Source organism: Formica exsecta, unplaced genomic scaffold, assembly GCF_003651465.1.
Source record: "Formica exsecta isolate Colony F162 unplaced genomic scaffold, ASM365146v1 scaffold48, whole genome shotgun sequence".
NCBI classification, from domain to species: Eukaryota; Metazoa; Arthropoda; class Insecta; order Hymenoptera; family Formicidae; genus Formica; species Formica exsecta.
In genome coordinates this window covers 226084-249185 of record NW_021852035.1, presented here as the reverse complement: position 1 = coordinate 249185, position 23102 = coordinate 226084, and the positions used below count along the sequence as shown (strand labels likewise).

Below are 23102 nucleotides of genomic sequence, written 5' to 3'. Positions count from 1 at the left end.
ATCGATTTAAGATTTTGTCGGAATTACAGATCTTAAAATAGAATTAGTCTACATATCGAATTTTTTACAAAAAATTTTCTAACCAGTATCTTTACAATATTTATGTTTCAGATATGCAAAGATTCGTACAAATGCAATTGTGCCGGAATAAAAGGGTCGCCAGGATTTCCTGGAATATCTGGGCCTCAAGGAACAGAAGGCCTCCCGGGTGACATCGGACCTGACGGACCTCCCGGACCCAAAGGCGAGAAGGGAGCGGGAGGAGAACCTGGAGGTACCGGGGAGAAGGGGCATCGAGTGAGTAAATTAATTTTTTATCATGATATAATTTACAATATAAGTCTATTAGTTTTACAGTAGTATAAGTTCATCGCTGATAATATAAAATAGATAAAAAGCGTCAAAATATGCGATTTGATTTTTAAAAAATTATCTTGAAATTTTTTATTTTTAGATCTTTTATATTTTATATTATTTGCCAAAAGTATTTGCATGAAACGCGACTCATTTCATATTTCCATGTTAAAAGATTTAAGTAAATCGTTATATTCAAAATCTTTCCTAAAAAAACGTAATGAACGACTTATATAACTTTCTTAGAAATTTACGATCTAATATGATCGTACGAGTTATTAAAATAATTCACGGAGAGAGATTTATCAAATATTAATTTTTTTTGCAAAATTTTTTTTTTTAACACGTATGCAAGAATTTTATCCATATATTTTGAACATATATGCGTGTAACTGCCGACTAAACCAATTACAACGGTAATTAGTTCCTTTACAAAAGCGACGGCTTTACATTTTAATTAAAGTTCGCGACACGACACGTGGATTTATTAGACACGATAACCGTTTTAATAAAGTAATAATCGATTTCATGGGTATATACCAATGTGAATATCTACAAAAAGAATCTCATTTTAACAATTCACATATATATAGCACACCAATGAGGGATATATGTGCTGAAAAGTTTAACTTTAGAAAATTTAAATTTTACTTTATCATGCTAATAAATTAATTAAAACTCACTATGAACAAAATATCGTGATGCAAGCGCGCAAGAATGAACATTTTATATTTTATAATAATTCTCTTTTGCGAGGGAAAGGGTATTAAAAACTTGCTACAAGAATTACTCACGCGATTCTAAAAGACTATCGCTACTACGTTAATCTCATCATTAAGAATATAACAAATTATTACCATAAAAGTCTGAAACCACTGTTGTATTACTCTATAATCTCGGCTGCCGTTATTAATCCCCAATAAGATTTTTTTCCTTCTCGTAATTAAAATTATTAAACGATTTTTTGCAATTGCAATTTTGTCACAATCATAAAGCACATAAATTTTTTCGTTGAGCAAGCTTTATTTATTAGAAAAAAAAGCTTTGAATTTTGTATCAGATAAAATAGCAATATGAATTTATTCCCAAGAAGTTTGACATATGTCAAATTTTGTGTGTTTATTTTATTTTATTATTATTATTATTATTTTATTCTATTTAAGTTTTGTCAAACTTATTAGATTATAGTATAATTCAATCATTCGAACACATTCAAAATAAATTCTTGCTATACGTCAAAGTACAAATCAATGATTTTTACTAAAATAAACGTTTCTTTATATCTTTTTATTATTATTTTATTCTATTTAAGTTTTGTCAAACTTATTAGATTATAGTATAATTCAATCATTCGAACACATTCAAAATTATAATATTAAATTCTTGCATTTTTATCCAAGAACTCTTTCCGAGAGCAAATAAATCGGAGAAACGAAAACTTCACATATTTTTATTCTTAGGTGATAAATGATCCAAGGCAAAATTGGCACACATACACACACATACATACTTTAATGTATATATTCTAATATATAATTAATTATATCGGACTTTGGAAATTTGACTCTGCGGAAGTATAAAAGTCGCTAAACAACTATTAAATCTCCGTGTGTGTGACGCGAGATATAAAACGGCCGTAAAATTGGCAATCATGAAGAATTCGAAATTTTTAGCCTCTGCTCGCTATTAATTGGATAAAGAAATTTTAACGACGTAAATGCCAGATCATAATAATATTTATCGTCTAATATTCGATACCAACACGAATTTGTGATACGAATCAAATAAACCTCGTTAAAATTCAATAGAGACTGTTGTGATAATCATTGTCGGAACGCAGAGAAAAAGGGTCGATTTCGACTTATCGATTGCTCAGATGGCTATCGCTTTCTAATTCGTGTCTCTCGATAGACATAATTCACGACGATCGAGTAAGCCGATTAGCTTTCACGCGATCCAGCATTTTATATATGATCGTTTCGAAGTAAAAAAATTTACGAAAAAAAATTTCCGAACTGTCGATTCCCTTCCCTTTTTGCAAGCAAAGTTTAATTTACATAGAGTTAAATCGAATCTTGATAAAGTAACAACACCGCATCACAAAAATCGAATATACGTATAAATTCGTTACTCACCACTTTATTAGATTAGTGTCGCCAAAAAGCCGGTCCAGCTGTGTAAGAACGCATACTTGGGTTTTGATTAATCTCGTAAAACGAGAACCGCGTTTTGCAAGAATCACGACCAAATATTAATAATCGTGAAATTTATCCGATCGCGTGCAACCTTGGCGATTTAATTCCGACGATACGCGACATGATAATTTGTCGGCAGAGAGTCTTTTGGCGCCATTATCCACTGCGTAGCAAACTCGCGCAGCGCACTCATCGTGTATATGTGACAGACAGAGAGGGGAAAAGAAAGAGAGACAAAGAGAAAGAGAGACAGAGAGACAGAGAAAGGATAAATAAATCGTGATATTCTATGCATGTGTAGACATGAGGAATTAGATGTGAACTAGTCATAGCAGAGTGGCCACTGTTAAGTATATGCACGCATAGTGCAGTACGCACTTATGTATTATATACGAATGGCGAATGGACCTATAATGGATACGCAAGCAGCGAAGCAGGTTCTATTCATTCATGTTCGGAGCGTACTATATAATGTAGCCTACCTACATATTTTCTATTTATCATTTACCATCGTCCTATCTATGTCCCGCGAATACCGCCCCCGCTGTTTCTCATTCTTGTTACGATATATATATATATATATATATACATTCAAGCACGAGCAAAAATTTCTATCATTATTATATCGATCTATTACTCCCGAGATACGTTGCCATTTTAAGCTCAACTTGTGACCGATCCAGTTGCAACGTTGATTAAAAACGGTCGATTCGCTCACCCGAGTAAGCGCCGAATTTATATATATATATATATATATATATATATATATATATATATATATATATTATATTTAATAAATAAAATATCTAAGTTATTAAATATAATTCAAGATATTTTATATCAATGTGTATACCCTCCCTTAAAAAGAAAGAAGAAAATAGAATTATATAGCGTCTAAAACATAATTCGTCTAAATATTAATATTAAAAATAGCAAAAGAACTGTAAGAGAAAAAAATGATTTGCGAATCATTCAGCAAATGAATTTTTAAAACGCATGGCCGCCGTTATGATTCGTTCTCTTTTTTTTCTGCCGAATAATCAGATTCAATGAGTATTATGAAAGCATTTTATGTCTGACGTTAATAATCACCGTTAAAAATTCCGAGAATTAAGACGATAGATGAGTTATAATGCGTGTATATCCCAAAATATTATGGTCATCGTATATTAGGCAGTTATCACTTGTTATGCGGTAAGAAAATACCGTTGTCACTTGTCGCGATAGTAAGAATATATTTCGAAAACTCCACGTTTTTATACAAAATTTTGATAAATCTCCATCTATCGTTGTTTACGTGATATTTATTCTAATTAGCTTAATTCGTATGCTTGATTATCGGCAGTTGTTATAAATAGAGGAAGATATTATTAGACGCGCGTGTGTGTATATATATGATAATATACAAAAAATAAAGTTTTCTGCGAAAGATGACCATATCGATAAGACAATTCTCAATCGTTAGCGTCTCCATCCGCGAGGCAAGATTAAAGACCTTCGTCAATACTCAGACATACGAGATCTCTAATTTCGATATACCGTTTATAGTCTCTAGGCACTTGTCATCTCGACGAGAATGATGTAAAGATAATCTTTTCAATGCAATGAAAAATGCATTGCTCTTGGACTTAGAAATTGAAACACGACCTTAATTGTATGCGCGTAATTGAAAGAATGTAATTTCTTGCTGTGACAATCTGGCACTATATTATGTTTTTACAAGAATGTATATTTAGAGACAAGCGTTAATACAATCTTTGATGAATATACGTCTGAAAATTATGCATCCTATCGATCCGTGTAAATTCAATTAAAAGAAATTTATATCTTCCGCAACATTCTGTCTTGGGAAAGAACGTGTTTTAATTTTAATGGTCCAGATGTCTGTTAAATAACTTCAGCTTTCATCTTGACGTATGCTAATGTGCTCCGAATTGCATTCAAATTGAGTCGTCGAATCTTTAAAACCACCTGGCGACACATATATATACATATGTAGGATTTCTCAGACTCCTTTCCTTTCCCTGCTGCTGCATTTTTTTTATTCATATATTTTTTCGATCAATTGCAATTGATTTTTCCTTATAATTTATAACTCTTATAAGAATGAAAGATTTTAAGAGAGGGGGACAGAGAAGAAGACTTGTTAACTCTTTTCCTCTCTCTTCCTTTCTATTAAAATTCATTAAATAAAAAGAATCGCAAGCTTGATGACTTGAGCCAACAATCTGTAAAATAAATCATGTAATTCTCTTTAAATGTATAGCGATTCTCGATTCTTTTTTGTCGCGAAACGTTTTTTTCTCGCAAAAATTGCGAACCCTTTGCGTTTATCTTAATGCAATTCCGACCGGGAAACCATATCGGGCCGCTTTATCACGAGCTGGCAATTTCTGCTCTGCCGGTGTACGGCGAACTTCCGTAAGGGAACGGACGCGGCGGCGATTCCTGAAACAGGAGATGCACTCTTCTTGCATCGGTATCGCCATAACGGCGCCGACAATGCGCGCAGAGAGGCGGAAAAAGCACGCGGCGCATTGCACTTCGAGCGAACGATGTCATGTATCAAATCACCTCCGGCCGTGCCTATTCTAGATTCTTTTTCTTCCTTTTTTTTCGTTCACCTTTCCGCCGATCGCTACCACTATCTGGTAGCGCTTCTTTCGCCTACCAAGCCGCAGGACGAGTCGGTTCATTGAATTATTTAATACAAAGACACGCGAGAGCAAAACGAGAATACGCCGGAACTGATGGATCGCTGTAAAGATACTCACAATAGCCGAACAAATCTTGATTCAATGATCGGATTTACGATAAACGGATATTTTCTCGCTATTTTTATGCCAACCGTGGCGCAAAAACATTCACTTATTCTTACTTCAAAAATAACTTTTTTAACAAAGGTAAGGTTTATTAAATTTGCGGCTTTTTTAATCCGACGATAGAAAATGATTACATTGTGCAATCGGGAAAACTTTTCCGCATTGCAAATAATTCATTTTTCGTTTACATATACTTGGGATCAAGAAATCTGATTCCCGATGATAGAAATTATAATGCTGATTTATATACATACATGACTTATATACATAATTATATTTATATTTATATATATAATAACTTTTTCATATTTGTTTATTTCAAGTCCGGCAATGTTCATTATACGCGTGAATCGAAACGAGGATAAATATCGATGATTAAAAACGCGAAGATGTTGCACGTGTATCGACAAATGTTATTGTGATTTAGCATAATTTATCGATATCAATAAATCACTAGTAAAATTTATAAGCTAAAAGATAATCGATAAAAATACGTCTCTCTTCCTCTCTTTCTCTCTCTCTCTCTCTCTTTCTTTTTCAGCTATCTTTCTCGAACCACGAGCATCCTCTCTTGAATTCACCAGCAGAGATTCGATGCGCTAATTAAAGCTTATTTCGGGCCCAATTAATGTCCGCGATCGAGCTCAGGGGGAATAATAACTTTTACCTCGACGACACGTAGCACACGGAGAACTCTTTTGTTCTGTGCGTATCCGCACGAGGCACGACAATGAGAAACAATAGGCGGCCTCTCGTTGATTGTACCAAGGTTTTTCGCGGCGCATATAGAAGTGCAGAGAGGTGTGAAAGAGGATAATAATATAGAGTTACTCTAGCCGCTTGTGCTTGCTCGCACCGGGGAATATTTCATATCGGGTATTCTCTCTTCGGTGTGTTTCTTCTCTCTCTATCTTGAACGTCTCGCTCCCCTCATCCTTTCTGCTACCCTTCTTCCATCTTTCTTCCTTTTCGCTCTCTCTACGCGATCTCTCTTTTCTCTGCCTTTTTCTCGGTCCAGCGCCTCGCTGTTTTCGGTGCCGCGCGACGGGGTGTCCCATCCAACGAGCAAGAGATTTGCCCGGTATTATCTCGAAAGTGGCGGGCACGCTTTTGCCCGCGCGAAAAGTCATCTCCGCGGGAGCCCTCGCGAAGGTCACGTTTCGTCGCCTATCTTCCTTATTTTTTCTTTTTTTTTTTTTTTTTTTGACGGATGGAAATACGAGAAGAAAACTCGCATGCAAGGACAAGAGACGTGCAACGAGAGTCAATTACGACGACATACCGAAATTATTCGCAAACTACAGCTGATTTTATTGCAAAGTCTCTCTCTCTCTCTCTCTTTCTCTCTCTCTCTGCGGTTGCGGAGAATTAAAAAATCCGAGCGTTATACGATTCTTTTTCTGCTATTTCTCTCTCTTTTTTCTTATTCCCTTCTATAACTTCATGTCTATAAATAGATATTCAAATTAACTTTGAGACAAGTCAGTCATCATTCATCCGATTGAAGGCGAATCTGTCTTGCGACCTTTGAATTTTCTCTTTTACGCCACCACGCTGACAAAAGGTCATAGGTATCAATGGCAATAACACTAATATAGAATACATCATTACGCGAGATAGAGATGTAACTAAAAAAAAAAACCCACTACTGTAAAAATAAATTATTACGTTAACGAATTTATTATTACGATAACATAAAAATTTTTTTAAATTGTTATATAATTAATTCAATAAATCAGCAGGATTATAGGATATACAACTGTACACCTTTGACAAATTTTTTAATATTTCTTTTTCTTTATTATTTTAATCATATTCAATTTCATTCAGAGAAAGGACTTTAGAACAATTATGTTAAAAATTATAAAAATTTTTAGGTTTTCACTATATATTTTCATATTGTCCTTATTACATATAAATATATAGTTTAAGATCCTACTTTTTCAATTTTACCGAGTTTAACGTCAGATAATGCATCAGCGCGTGTGCGTATCGACAAACCGCCATTCGCAATGTTGGTAGGTAGTGATTCGAGCTATCGCACTGCTTTTTCCGCGGACATAGGCAATGCTAATTGTTCCCGTCCTGTAGTGGGTAATTTTAAAGCGATGTAGGAAATCCGGGACGCCGCTTATCCTATCGCCAATGGTCACGGTTGGTAGGTACGCTCGTTCATTCGTTTGTAACCCTCCGATTTAGACGGTGCAATCCCCCGGAAGGGATTCCTGAAACCAGAGTCGGAGAGATACAGAGATACATTGAAAGAACAGATAATGGCTTGGTATTATGCGTCTTCACGCATTATCCGGGTCCGATAGTTGAGCGAACGAGCAAAAATTTCCGAGGCCCACAACGGGAGCCGGGATAGCTGCCTAAAAAAAAACGCAAAGCGATCACTCGATTATATGGATAGTGCAGCGACTATAAGTATCATCGGCGAATAATTTTCTCCTTTTAATCAAATAATTTTTCATTGTTTCTATATTCCTCAATAATAAAAATGTATTATATATAGACTTATTCACTAAATTATATGGAAAAATTGATAATAAAATTTCAAATACTTGTATTTATTACTTGCGTGTTACAATTTCGCGATTCATGTTACAAAAATATCGGATAACTTGGTATTTTATTTATTATTTTACTGATTGTGTGAGATATTAAAATCTTTACAACTATATTGCATTGATTTGCATCTTTTTATATTGTATTACTGAATATTTTTGATCTTTAAGCTCTTATAATATATGGGGTGTTCGATTATCATGTCACAATTATCTTAGCTACGGGCAGCCTCATCTGGGGCAACTGCAGCTGCGTCCTTTATCTCGCAATGATTTCGCATCCAAGCACATCGTGTGCATGCACAACGCGCAGTGTCATCCACCGTGAGAGAATAACCTGTCGGACGCGGGGTTTTATCTGTGGAAAAATAAAAAACAAACACCGAGCCGGTGGCTCGCGACGAAAAAAGAGGGTAGATGGATCGAGGGGGATCTTCGATCCATCAAAGTCAGCCCGGGAAACGTCGCGTCGTCCTCCCTTCCTCTGCCACCGCTGCGTCTGTCACCTCCGATCCGCTGCGAGCCGTACGATCGAATTTTTACAAGCGTGTCGAATGTCCTCGAAGAATATATTATCCATCTTAGATTATTCCCAGCCGTTACTCGCGTTACGTCGATATAGATTGCGTCGACACTCTGAATTCATCAGTTCTGATTCAGGTAATCGTTATTTCCTTCTAGATAATAATTTTATATAATACTTGAACGCGCGCGCGCGAGCCTTGATTGACTAAATTATTTTTGTTCACGCTTTGTAAACCTGTAAAATACTAATGCATATAAAAAATATCCAAATTCTCATCAATTTTTTTTACATTGAATTAAAAATTATATATCAGAGATACATATATAACAACATAAGACCGACACTTCTAATATTGTAAAAGGAAAAATGTGAGATTTGATATTCCTCGTATCGAATAAAGATGGAAAATTTATAGTTAACCAGGATTAGAGCGTATGAATATTGGTGCACATGATCTATAAAGATGCAGGCATTGCAAAACTCTCTCTCTCTCTCTCTCTCTCTCTCTCCGTGCTGTATGCTTTTGGACGAACCAGAAACTCGCGTGTCATGCATGCATAATCATGCTCATGTATTAAAAGCCATCATGAAGAGACTCTGAATCTCTTCTCTATTTTTCTACTTGGGTGGTGTCGTACACCGTCGCCGCCGCTATCACCGGAAGTGATCGGTTATTCGCGAGAGTGAGGGAATAGTGATTACAGAGGAATACATGACAAAAGGACGATGTAGAAAGTTCGAAAGTGCTGCTAGAACATTAAATTATCCTCTTGCCTATTAATAATATAACTCCATAAAAGGATTCTGACTTATTACTTGACCATATAAACGTGGATCTTTTTTTTTTAACAGGTGTACGTTCGAAAATTTTCTGTAGTTATTTCTTTTATCGTTGTAACATACGTTTTTGTGTGTGTGTAAACACACATATAAATTCCAGAAAACATCAAGCGTTGTAACATAACGTAATTTATAACAAAATTTAACTAACATTTTAAAATAAAATATCGATTGATTCAATATGCAAATAAAGCCTAATCGAATTTAATGAATAAATTTAATCTTATAATTAAGAATTTTTTAACGCATCTAATATTCTTTTAATGTCGTGGAATTTCTTAGAGAATAAGATTTGAATGGTATCCATATATTAATTATTTAATAAATCAAGGATGAATCTAGTTCAAATGAGAATTGTTTGTGTGCTTGATAATCACCATTATTTTAATTCCTATCAGAGTTAGAAGCTATTTCATACAAAGATAAAAATACGTCATACCTATGCAAATATCTAATAACATTGTTCTCGGATATTTGCATAGTTTCTAACTAATGCAACTGCATTTACTTAGCTATATTTGACAAAGGTTACATAGTGAGATATCATATGCAGTGGAGTGTGTTTTGTCCTTTTACTTCTGCGTAGCTCAAAGTGTCACAACTGATAACACCGCTCGTTATTTTATCTCATAGAATAACCGTATGCTACAAAATATAATGCGCTATTATACCGGTTTACCTTCGCATCTCGAAAATTTTCCGAGAAATCGATTAACTGTCAGATTTATCCGAGTTATTTTCATGACTAGAGACATAAATTTCATACGTGAACCTTTAGTATGCATACCGCATGTCATACCGGTCGAGTAAACGACGTAGACGTGTGATCGAGCGAAGACGATATTATACGTCGATGCTTATCAAATTAGATGCGACGGGAGTCCAATATTTTTACGGAGATTCTGCCTCGCCCGAGGAATTTTCCATGGTCACTTTGTCGCATATAGTCGTAAAAAAATTTTTATTTCTTAATCCGTTGAAATTACACGTGTCGACTACGACGAAAAATTTCACGATCTCTTTACAAGCTTTTTTATATGCTGATTGAATGTGATCGCGCTTTTCAAAGACGCATGTCGACAAAGTATAATACAATGCTGACGACGGAAGTTTGTGTCATTCGGTCGGAGACGTGCGGTCGAGCGAAGGCGGCTTTATTGAAATGCACACGAGGGAGCAACATGGGGTGGGTTCTCGGGTCGCGTGGACAACACTCTTGCGGAATACTAATACTCCGACATACGCTCCGTGTTATCTCTCCTCTTCTTCGCTCTTTCTTCAGTCTTGCCGTCGGGGGCTGCCTTTATCTCGGCCGAACTTTACTTCAGTGCGTTCCACCTACCTACATCATTTGCGTATTGAGGTAGGTGCATGACTGCGTGCGAGTCATGTCGTGCAAGCGCATCGTATCGTTCGACGATCACGAGACGCTCGTTCAAGAGACACGCATAAAGGGAGTTCCTATGTTTATGGACGAACTGTCCGAGCGAACACGATCACCGCTATTCAAGACGGATGATCCTAATAACGGCGCGGATCCGATTGGCCGGGGCAGATTTCCATTCAATCGAAAATACCGATGTGTATAGGATGCGAATAACGGATTTATATATTTTTTTTAGAAAATATGCATGTTGGTTGTACATATACGAGAGATGCACAAATACGTACGGCATCGTATACAAAGCGATTGGAGTAAAAACATGTTCATGTAAAATTATGTTAATATTATTTGTTGGCATTTACAATTTTTTTTTTTTTAATGGCAAGACTATAAAATTGTAACAGTTTAATCATATGATTCTTTTGTGTGTGTGTAAAAATAAAATGATTTTATTTATACATAGAATTTAATATAAAAAATTCTGTAATGTATACATATAATGAACAAGTTTTCTATTACTAAAACTTATCGCGATGTTTGTTATTCAAAATATTAAAAAATACAGTATTAAAATTAAATAATATCACAAAAATTAAAAAAAAAAAAAAAGATTTGATTCCCCGCTGGAAGAAATTAATCTCTGACTCGAATTTGTAAAAAAGAAACTAATTTTAGTTTATAATATTATCATCTACACTATATGATCTTGTGCCTACAGCATTAAAAATCTTCGAGTATATTATAATAATATCAATCATATATTAGTCATCTCGAAATGTCAAGAAGATATGATAGATAGACTCAATAACAAGACATGTGAACGAACGTAAGACCCCAGGATTATATTGGGAAGATGTAGGATGATATTGCTGATAGTCCTTTCTGTTAGTTACAACAACCGACGGGAAGAAATCGATGTGATTTCGTTGAGGATAATCCCCGTGACTCTTTCGTTGTACGCCTCATTGCTGCAATAAAGTTTTATCTATCATAATGCACAAACGAACCATCGTAAAAGAGATTTTTTTGCATTATCTCCCATTTATATAACTACGTTATTCTGAATATCCAAGATCGCATATCTTATAAAAACTGTCAAAAAGATGTTTCAGGAACTTTGACGAATTAAAAAAGTTGGCTCTTTTTCTCAACTCGGTAAAATTCTGATTCTCGATTAATTCTAGAGAGATTGCGTTTGTCTACTTCATTTCCAGGCATGTCAAACAAGTAGTATTTAATGAGTTATGACAAATTATAGTCTTTCTCGACAGCTGCGATATAATTACTACGAGCCCATTACGTCGTTGAAGATAAAACGACGTCAAAGATCAGTCTTGAAATCATCGGCATCGTCGAAATTACGCAATATTTAAGATGCGACGGCGCGATATCGATCGGGACACAAACCTTAATTTTCAAGATATATCGCCGACTAAACACGGACATGTTCTCCGTGGCGGTAGCCGCACCCGATACACCAGCAATTACTCATCCCGGAGGTTTTAATGAAATCGGCTATGATTTAGCGTTATAGAAAAGTGGTATGCGCGCGATACGAGCAAAAAGATGGACGGGAAGAAGGACGTGACGTACGGGGACGAAATCAAAGCACACGCGAAAACCGGATGCGCAGGTGAAGTTCTCTCTTCTGTAATAGGGGTACTCGCAATTTACATATGTATCTACCAGCCTAGCACATACGCGAAGTATCCTTAGAACTCCCTCTTTCTCTCTCTCTTTTCTTTTCTTTCTCTCTCTCTCTCTTTCGTCTTATAATCTTTCGCTCGTTCCCTTTTAACCTTTTTCTCGTGTTACCTGTATAAGAGATATACCAGTCACGTACACAAGCGGCACGCAATGCAATGTGATACGTGCTCGCATTATTCCAAAAATCGATCGCCAATGTACGAGCTTCTATCTCGATTCGGAGCTTTTTCGCGTCGCGTCGTACGCGGGATCCCGCTTTTTCTCGGGGGCAACGAGGAACGCAAAGCCCATCGGCGAAAGTTTCTTCTTGCGCGTCCTCAAAGACTCCCGCGAGATAAAATTATAGGGTCTCGTGCATTATTATGTCGGATTCGCTTGAAATACCTTAATAAGGGATCGATCTTATGTCGAGTATTTTGCCCGATTATTTGTGGCATTGCATACGCGTCGGTTATCAATTACGCTGTGTAACATAAGTTATTATTATTAAAGCTGCATTTACCAAGCACTTGGGATTAAATCCCTCAAGCAAGAATACGGTAGAAAGAAAAACAAAATAGCAAGATTTATATTGAATCTCAGGAATAAACGCAGATAAATATACGTGAACGTGACATTATTACAAGATATAAAATTATGGCAAATGAGAGAAAGTCCTTGTAATTTTGGTGACTTTATATTTAATGACAATATCTTAATATTTATTTGATAAGAAATATAAGAGATACATTTTTTCATGTTTGCATTATCAAAAATTAAATTTCTTGAAATTACAACGGTATTTCAATCTCTAGATATTACTTTAGGAGAGTAAAATTTATTTAAGTCCGTGACTCGAACATATGTTATTGTAATTAATTCCCCACATATAAGCTCGTAGAAATTTACTATTAATGCCAAACCATAAAATTTGATCGAGTGACGGTGAGAAATATTCTCGAAGAATAGTTTCACGCCGTTCACATGATCAACGAATACTATTAATGTAGCGGAGAGAAAATTCTCAAGTGAAACGCAGGATGATAGCAGACAGAATGAAGATTGCACAGACAAGAGGAATAGCATCGCGTTCGCGGCGCGGTATTTCATCGCCGTGAAATCTATGTTTGCATTTCGTTCGGAATGAAGTTTTCGCCCGGATGATCGCGCATAAATTCATTGTCTGGACGAGTAGGTATTATGCAGAATCGCAGCTACGGAATCGACTACCACACTCGCGCGCTCGAGATTTCTTTGCACAAAAACTTAGGTATATATATGTATGCATGTCCGCGATACGCGCGTTCAATGATCGGATCTCCGGCCCGTTCGTGCCTGTGCAAACAGCCGTCGAGGAAAATATTTGCACAGGATAACTCGGGTCCTCATTATCGGGGTGGCTGGTCCTTCTCTCTCAGGGGCGACGGTTGTCCAGGTGCGCGAGGAAGATCGTAGAAGGAGTAAAAGACGTAGGTAGCGCGAGGGAGAAGGAAAGAGAGAAAGAGAGAGAGAGAGAGAGATGGAGGAAGGAAGGGTAGAAGGAGGGAGATTGATTCGACATGCATAAATTAGAGAGGATGAGCCTTTATTCCGTAGTGCGACTCACGGGATCGGGATCGGGATTGGAATTGGGATGCACGAGAGAGAGGAGTATAAATTGATGACTGCAGGCAACAGGCAGGGGTTTATAATAATTAATCTTCATGCGTGTATACGTATTTACGACGTAACCCTCCCTCCTCGTTCTTCGTCGCCCGTCTCATCGTCATCTGCTTCGACTCGCGGTGGCAATGCGCGAGATTTCTTTCCCGATTCGCGATTAAGTTTATCCCCGTCGCATAGAGGAACAGGTGATACGCGTACTGCGGGAAAAGTCTAAGCGTTAAAAGATGCAGATTTCAAAATAAAAACTGTCATGAATAAAATTATCTAGTTTGATTTGAAAAATGCAAGATCAATAAATATAAAATTACACAATAAATATTAGAAATGTATAACATTTCCATTATATTTATAGTATAATTTTACGCTTACTGTTTATGTAATTTTACATATTTTTTTTACAGTACATATATAATAAAATAGAATATAAAATAAATATGAAATTTCCTTACTTATGCGAATCAACTATCTTTGATTACTCACCATTAAAAACGCGATAAAAAGTAGTTAAATTTTACAAAATGATGCAAACTTTATTTACGAAAATATTCTCAGAAACGCGTTGCATCGCATCATCGGATATCTCTTTTTTGCAAAGTCGTTCCCGTCTCGCGCGCATTCCCATAAATCTCATCGTTTCGGGCACGCAGCCGGAAGGTATTACTTCGGAAAGTAACGACCGGTGACAAATATCCAGGTGGCTAAGTACGGAGTCGAAAGCTCGTATGTACTCTCTCTCTCTCTCTCTCTCTCGAGTTCGCATAGCGCGATTAGGTATCACGATGTAGGCAATAAATTACCAGCACAACCATGCGTCGCACACGACGCGCTTCCACCGCTGGTGGTCATTGCTAAATTGAGGAATCATCAGCGAGGCTTATGCATCGCGATTATCGCTAATTGATAAATTCGATGGGTTCGTTGTAATTTATTACATTCTACCGAGCTCGGTTATTTCTAACTGTTATTCTGGCGGCGCATTCATTATCGCAGTCTTTACCTCGGGAAAAAGTATTTTTTTCTTTTTAGTTTTTTCGCGTTGTGTCACTTATGGTCGTCGCCAGCAACAGGAATTGGCTCCTCGATGAGTATTGTCGATCGCAGAGAGCAATATGCTTTGCTTTCCCGATGGATCTACAAAACATTGCCATCAGACGACACTGAAATCGAGATTTTTAAAACAATATTTTTACGAAAAAGGAATTTATAATTATATTCTCCTACGTTCAAATGTCAGCTAATTATATTTTACATGCAATAGCATTATTTATCGATATACTTGTGAATGAGATAATATATATATTTACTTAAATATTATCTCAATCAAGAATATCCGCAAAATTGTCCGAAACCGAACATTTATGCTTTCGACAATTAAACAGACTCGTTCGATTACAGACGACGCAGTCGCAGCGAGGAGGATACAAACGGTACCGTCGTCAGCGACGACGCACAGCAGCAGCAGGACTACGTATCCGGACAGCGTGAACCGGAAGAAGAAGAGGAACTGGGAGCGGAGGAGGCAGCGGCACAGTCCCTGCAGAGCGGTGCCGAAGACGCCGATCCGGAAGTCCACAAAAGAGTCGCGGTGCAGGTGCAGGTACAGGGTATGGAGGGCGACTGGCGCGCCTACTGCGAGCATCCGCTCTCAGTGGCGACCGCTGCTATGCTAAATCTCCAGCAGCAGCATCAGGTGTCGGCGGTAACCAGCCATGGCGACGATCCTGGCGCGTCCTACGTCTACGAGTATTACAAACTGCCCGAGAAAACGGCCGCGGATGTCAAGTTGCCGCCCACGCACGAGCTCTGGTCCACGTGAGTATTGACTTTATATATTTTACGAAATTTAGTATGATCCGTGACCGATCCGTAAGCCGGAAAGAGTTCCGAGAGACAATCTTGGATCTCAATAATATTGGAATGTTGTGTCTTCGTTTCTCTCGTTATATATAGTTTAGATTATTATTACTTTTAAGTCTCTCTTTTTTAATTTTTCGTGAAGATGGGAAAATCTTTTTTATTTCTCATCAAACGCGTTTAAGCAAAGCTTGAAAATGCGAATTAATCTTGGATAAAAATGAGCTGAAGACAACGGCTGTTATTATGCACGCTTTACGCAATACAGTCTTCATCGCTTCGGAACTTCGCGTATGCTTCGCTTTATCTCGCTATTTTAGATTCTCATCCGCGCGTGTAAGCTTCGTAATCATACGCGAGGCAAGGGAAAGAATCGCGATTTTCTACGGCTCTATCCACGGAATATAATCATGCTCTTACAAATGCAGGAAGATTTCGCTCGCCTCTCTCGCGCATTTAAATAATTCAAGAATATTCACGTTCACGAGATTCGCATCGAGATTGACTGAACAAATTGACTTTTCCGGACAAAATTAATTCGCTGAAATATAGCTTGAAGATTTAAAAAACGATATTTATTTTTTAAACATACAGATACTTCAAATCATTGGTAGCAGAGAATAATTGCAACGCTCGTAGTATATAATTTAAGTTTAAAAAGAATTTAATCTTTTGCAATAAAACATAACTACAAAATAGTAAATTCCTAAAATGATTCTGCATTATCGCAGAATTATTCGTCAATTTGTCAAATTTTTTCAAGCATTGTGATTACCTCTCTGCATTCCAGCTTTGTGCTTATAACTTTCTTATATTATGACTAGAAAATTATTACACAACTATATACATATAAAAAATAATTTATATAAAGAAGAAATAAATGAAGAGAATTTTATATTATTATATTCGCGGAGCCTTTGAAAATTGGTAGCCTTGGCAAGATTCTTGTAAAAGTATCTCTCGCAGCGTTCTCGCATGTAACGCACGTAATTTTATGCACTCGCGCGCGGCTCTTCTTCACTCGATGCACTTAATTTAGAAGCGCGCGTGCACGTGGCCGCTCGTACGTGGCTCATCCATAAACACGTGCGTGTGCGTGACGACTAGCCTGTACCGCGGGTGCATCCAGAGGACTCGATTAGCGTAGATCCGCAGATAGAGCCCCGTGTCCCGATGTAGCGAACACTCTCGGCGCGGGGCTCGTCGGGCGCGCGTTATTAGCTATTCGTGTTTCGCCGTATCTCGATTAATAGTCTCGACCGCGTAATTGAGTGCTCGCGGTGAGCGTAATTCGTTACCGGGGGCTGATTACGCGGGACAATCGCGTGTAAAATCAGTCGGCACGAAGAGACGTTTGACGCGTTAATTAGATAATTCGTATTCTACCAAGCGCGGATGTATATTTTCGTTATCTTAATAGCGAAACAAATGTAGAAAGGAATATGCATCATTTCAACACTGATGCAATAGGCGTATGTTATTTTCGTTTAACACATAATGTGGAATAAATAAAATCCACGCTGAATAAAGCGAAAAGAGTAAATTAGATATTTTTTTTAACGTGATGTATGCCAAAGCAAATTATTAAATCGTTAATTCCACAAGAAGACGAGGCACAAAGTGAGACGGCCTTTTTCATGCACAGCCCATTTACGTAGATTATACTTATAGTTCGAAGGAACAGTAATCACAATTCTTTAGGAGTTTATCGATATTCCATAAATCTTTTGCGCTTAAATGAGTGCGCAGCGTGCCATCGATAAATGGAGCTTTTCGTTTTCTCTCTCTCTCTCTCTCTCTCTCCCTGCTCGCGATTCTATATCGCTCTCTTTTGCATTACGCCGAAGCAATTTAGCGGAGTTTAGTTGGGTAGATATATTGCTCTCCAGTCGGGCCTATTTATATCTCGCGTTCGAGTCTTCCGGTCCATTTGCTCGGTTTGCAAACTGAACCCACCGCGCCAGCATTCTACGCACTGCACGAGAAGGAGAGAAAGAATTTCTCCCTCGTTCCCGATTCGTGATGGGGGTCTCTCTCTCCTTATATTTTGGGCCTGGTTGGCCATGGAGAACGCGGAGGAATCCCTTACCCCTTGCGCCGTAGAATCCAGGAGACGGAGACAACGGGTAAAGGACTCTCTCACCCCTCGGGGATCTACGGACGCGCGCGGGCCCCACTTTTGATTTATATCGGCCGCTTAGCATATTTTGTAATTTACTGTTGAGAATCCTCAACGTACGAATCGTGTCAGATACGAGGGCAGCCGAGAGGAGAGGTAGTGCAGCGAAATGCGGCGGCAGCAACTGCAGCGCGGCATCAGGAACATCACCAACAACAGTTTCTGTTACCGACCTCGCCATGGGGAGATGCCGCCCTAATCTTCCCTCGCATCTTCTCCTCTCTCCCTGCCTGCCCCTCTCTGCGCTCTCTGCCCTTCCTCCTTCTCCCTTTCTCTGCTTCTCTCTTTCTCTTTCTCTCTCTCTCTCTCTATCTACATCTCCTACTCCCGTTCTCTCTTCCCGCTGAGAGATGATAGCATCTCGACAATTTGTACGGCGGTAGATCGTTAAAACTCCTCTCTCGCTCTCGGCTGTCGCGTCGCTGCGAGGAGAGAGAATGAGAAGACTACCAAGGGCACAACTTTAATCCAATTTCATTGTGTCGCGCTCGCTGAAGGGATCAAGCGCTTCTCTGGTCGCGGTCGCGAAAATAGGAAGAAAAAACAAGCACGAGCACGATTCGGAGGAAATGTATCTCGACGTGGGGACAATACAGAAAGAATCCGCGTGCAAACGTTTGCATGTTTTCGCAGCTACATAGATACGATCATGATAATATGCGTCGATGTGTTTTCCATTGCCGTTGAAACGCGCGTCAGAAAGGACGCGTTGCAGTTTTCTCACGACTTTCCTAATCGGGATTTAAGACGGGTTTGTTGTCACATAGTGAAAGCTTAGCGAGCGATGGGGGTTTCGTTTTATCGCTTTTCTCGAAACTCATTTTAAGTTAGATAGGCTTATTTACCGCAAATCAAAATTTTGTAATTATATAGTCTTATATGATGAGCTTTAAAACAAGTTAGATGAGTTTCTACAAACCGAAACTTTAGCCAAATGCACGCCTAATTAAATTAGAGAGATTAGAGATTATTTTATATACGATCAATTGAAAGAATAAGGAAACTAAAACTTAACGAGTTTTCATAAACTCGCCCAAGACTTTTAATTCTTTATAATATTAATCCTAGAATTTTATCATATTTGTATTCTTTCAACACGAATAACAATATAAGATCTCCTACGTTTATATGTACTAAATAATAAGGTTATTATTTTCAACATGAGGCCCAGAAAAATATACGGAATTCGCTGCGTTCACGCCGAGAGACAGTCATATTGTAATTCGAATAATAAACCTGCTGTGAAGTCAAGCGACGGGAATATTCTGTTCAATTAACCATATTGTTGTAAACGCATAAAGGCAGGGCCGCATTTGCCATGAGACAATCCTCGTTGTAAAAGGAAATTATCATTTCTTTAGTAACACCTTCATTTTTGGATATATTTTCAGTGCGCAATCTGTATCGTCAGATCGATGCCCAAACGCAGGAATGTTAAAACTTGTTTCTTTAAAAGAATGTGTCCCTTATCGCGATCTTCGTGATAGACTCAACCCTTGAGATCTCGTTGAGTGTGCGGAGCCGAGTCTGCGTAGGAGGCGGATAACTCGCCGCGACTCTTACGGTGTCCGGCGGTCGCTTATGGTTCGCCACGGGGTTGTAGAATGATGGCGCAAAGCCATCGAGAATCGGCGTACAGTTTCACAGCAAGCCGCCGCCGTAAAAGACGGCCTCCTGGGCACTATGCGAGATCGCCGCCTTAATCTTAACGCCCGTCGGGCATAAGCGACAACCGCGATATCCGCCTTCCAAACGCGGAGAACAGCCGCGATGAAAAGCCGCGGGATAAAGCGGGAAATAAGGGGGTACCCGTCGCGCATAGCGTTCGTCCGGCAACATTGATTCAATTAGCGGATGAAGACGCTTCTCGGAGGTAGACGATGATGGCAATTGAAACGCGAAAAAGTTACTTGATGGAGTAACGTAGACGCGCCGCTGGCGGAAAGCGTAAACACACTTACGCTCTCTAGTATCTGTCTCTCTCTCTCTCTCTCTCTCTCTCTTTGTCGGATTTTAATTTATTTAACATATAAAAGGGCGAACTTTCTCAAGCGCACTTTACATACAAGAGTTAGTTTTATTTAAATATCAGCAAGTAAAAAATAACATTTACATAAGTTACATAAACACTTACATAAGTTTCTCAATAAGTTTTAATATAAATCGAATGTTCTGATATATTTATCACTTTTATTTATTTTTTTTTTAACGATAGATACTATTCTCTTGTCATATTCAGGTATTATATATTTAACTTTTAATATTGCGTGAAAAAAATGATATGTGTCATGCCTATTTTAACAGTCGCAATGATTGACGCTGTCATCGAGAATTATTACGATTATATATGGTAATAATTGAGAAAAAGCAATATATGTATAATATTGTAAATCGCAAATATTCCCTATAGATTGTTTCTATATTTATCGAACATATTGCCGCGATGACGATAATACGCAATACAGAACAATCATCGCAATTGCGTGCGTTGTAAGTCGGCAGGAAGTATTCTTCCAAATTATAGTAATTGTCACTTATAACAGTCAGGTACACGAGAATCTTTTTCGTTCGATCGCGATCGATTGCTTCATCGCTGGTCATGCGATGTTCTGAGAAACCGCATTTATGCAATGAATGCAAATTATGATTCTCAAATCTGAAATGTTAATTGTGACAACTGTGCGTTACACATTCTAATCATGAAAGCATTTTTTACGCTACTGATCGAGAATTTTTTATAAATTTTGTCATTGATTTGCAATCAAATATGTACCGCGTTTATCGAGGCGAGCAGTAATATTATTATATTCGATGGCGTTTTTTTTTGCGATTCGGTTGAATAACTCGTAAAATGTTTTTGTCGATTCTTTCTTCCCGACACGCGATAGTATATCATTACATCAGAAATTTTATAGTGGCACAGATATATAACGTATCGGAGAAATGGAATGGAGCCGATCTTTATACTCACCGCAACGATGTAGTTTCCATCTCACCGCGTACGACGCACGTTTCCGCAGACGGCGGTGATTACACGCCGGGTTCGAAAGTGAAATTTCCCCCCTGGAGAGATAACAAATTTCTAATTAATTCATATTAAATTCACATGGCCTTGGGACGCATATGGATAACGTCAATATGATTAATGCTTCCCTCGCGGCGAGCAACGCATACTTAAATGTTTTAGCATCCGAGAGTAAGAGCGGCTTCTTAATTGCCGAGATAAACACAGGTTGTGATTATTTAGAGGTGCCGAAGCGGGATCGTACGTTATAAAATCGAGAATAAAATATCGCGAACGTTTGCGAAATGAATTTTCGTTCAATCTGAAATATCTCGAGGAAAGTGAGAGACACGGGGTCGAGTAAATATGGTGTTAGCCACGCTTCTACATCTCTCGTATACGCCGTATTGCACATAATACGAGCGACGGTCGTAATAGCCGGATCCGGAATCTTTCTTTAACGACCGTCTTTTCGTACGTGCGACGAAGCGACGTGGAACGTAATGAAGTCTTGCTCAGAGGTCGGTCTTTAAGGGACTCAAGAACGAACTCGGCAATGAACGCCGGTACGCTGCAACTTCTTATTACATTTCCTGACTATCGTCACGCCAAGATCTACTTAGGAACGAGACGGCAACGGCCTTTACGCTCTTGCCACGAGGGTGCATACTCGGCCGACTGACTTGTCACGGGATTAGACAGGTAGCCGACGTGAACACGTATCGCGGAGAAGATTGTTCTTTGTCGTCTATCCGCGGTTGTCTTATTGTTACTTTCAAACACATGTTAGAGAATCGAGTAACTTAATTAAATTCCATTTAAAAACAAGTTGAAAATGTTAATCATTCATAAGAAGGAAAATATATTTCTTTTAAGAAAAAAAAAAAATATATATATATATGACGAGAAAGAATATATTGTGACATCGTAACAAAAGAATCAAAAAATTCTCTGAATGATTGTCTTATGTGAAACAATCTGAGCAAATCCGAGTAAAGAACCGGCGAAATTCCGAATTCATAATTGCGGCGATTAGAAACTTCTAATTGTGTGCTCTCTGTCGCTGGAAATTCAATTCGTTCTCTGTCGCACCCTTATAACGCCTCCCTTGGTCTCTTAAACATAATGGAATCGAGATCGAGGACCTTTACGATGGTCGACGATCGGCCAAACGACGAATACGAGTTGTCGCTACCTTTTATTATACACGTTTCATTTCTCCCGGTTATCGTTACGCGGCAATCTGCTTTAAGAGTCACCACTACGACGAATCGCGGCCACTACCGCGATGATCTCTGACCCGACTGACAAGCCGGGGAACGAGGGGGGGCCTCGTGTGTCACGTCGTAAAACGGCAAAACGTGGACCGGACAGCAGGCCGGAACCAGAACCAGAAACGTGGGACGACGAGTGCCATGGCCCGTTTTCTCGCCACCGCTGCTTTATGCCCGACACGTAACGTCGCGCGAACGCGTTCTCGTTTATTTGAATTTACGATTATAGAGGAACATAATTGCGCGGGGGGCACACGATACGCGTACGGCAACGCCCTCGTTTCGCGCTCTTGTCGCGTGGGATTCCACATCTCCGCGTTCTCCGGTAGCGCCGGATCTTTCCGCGATTGCGGAAATCACACGCGGAGCGAGTCGCGTGCTAAGGGCCATGTTACGAGGAGATGAGCCATAAAAATAAAACATAAGTATCATATACACAGAGCGTACTAAAATCATTGGACGTGTCCAACCATAGATACAAATTAAGAAACCCTTCTAAAGTATCGAGATAAAATGTAGACGAATGAAATATGAAACATTCATAATAAAGCATTCTAATATAATAGTATAAATAATCTAAATAATTAAATATTTGTATTTATCTTGATACGGAAATTTCAAGCTTAACCGTTATAATCCTCAATGTTAAAAATTGAAAACTTTTACCACGGTAAAGTAGACTTTAGATTTTTCATAGATTTTTATAGATTTTCATAGAATTGGCGGAAGTTATTTATTGCTAATTATACATT

At 38.3% G+C, this 23102-nt stretch overlaps 1 protein-coding gene across 1 annotated transcript in view; it reads left to right on the top strand.

The window, feature by feature from the left end:
- Positions 1 to 23102, top strand: part of LOC115241354 (protein grainyhead) — a 149861-nt gene that overhangs the window by 87391 nt on the left and 39368 nt on the right. Inside the window, 1 exon segment of the mRNA XM_029817070.1 lies at positions 15435 to 15507. Coding sequence (XP_029672930.1) covers positions 15435 to 15507 — 73 coding nt within the window.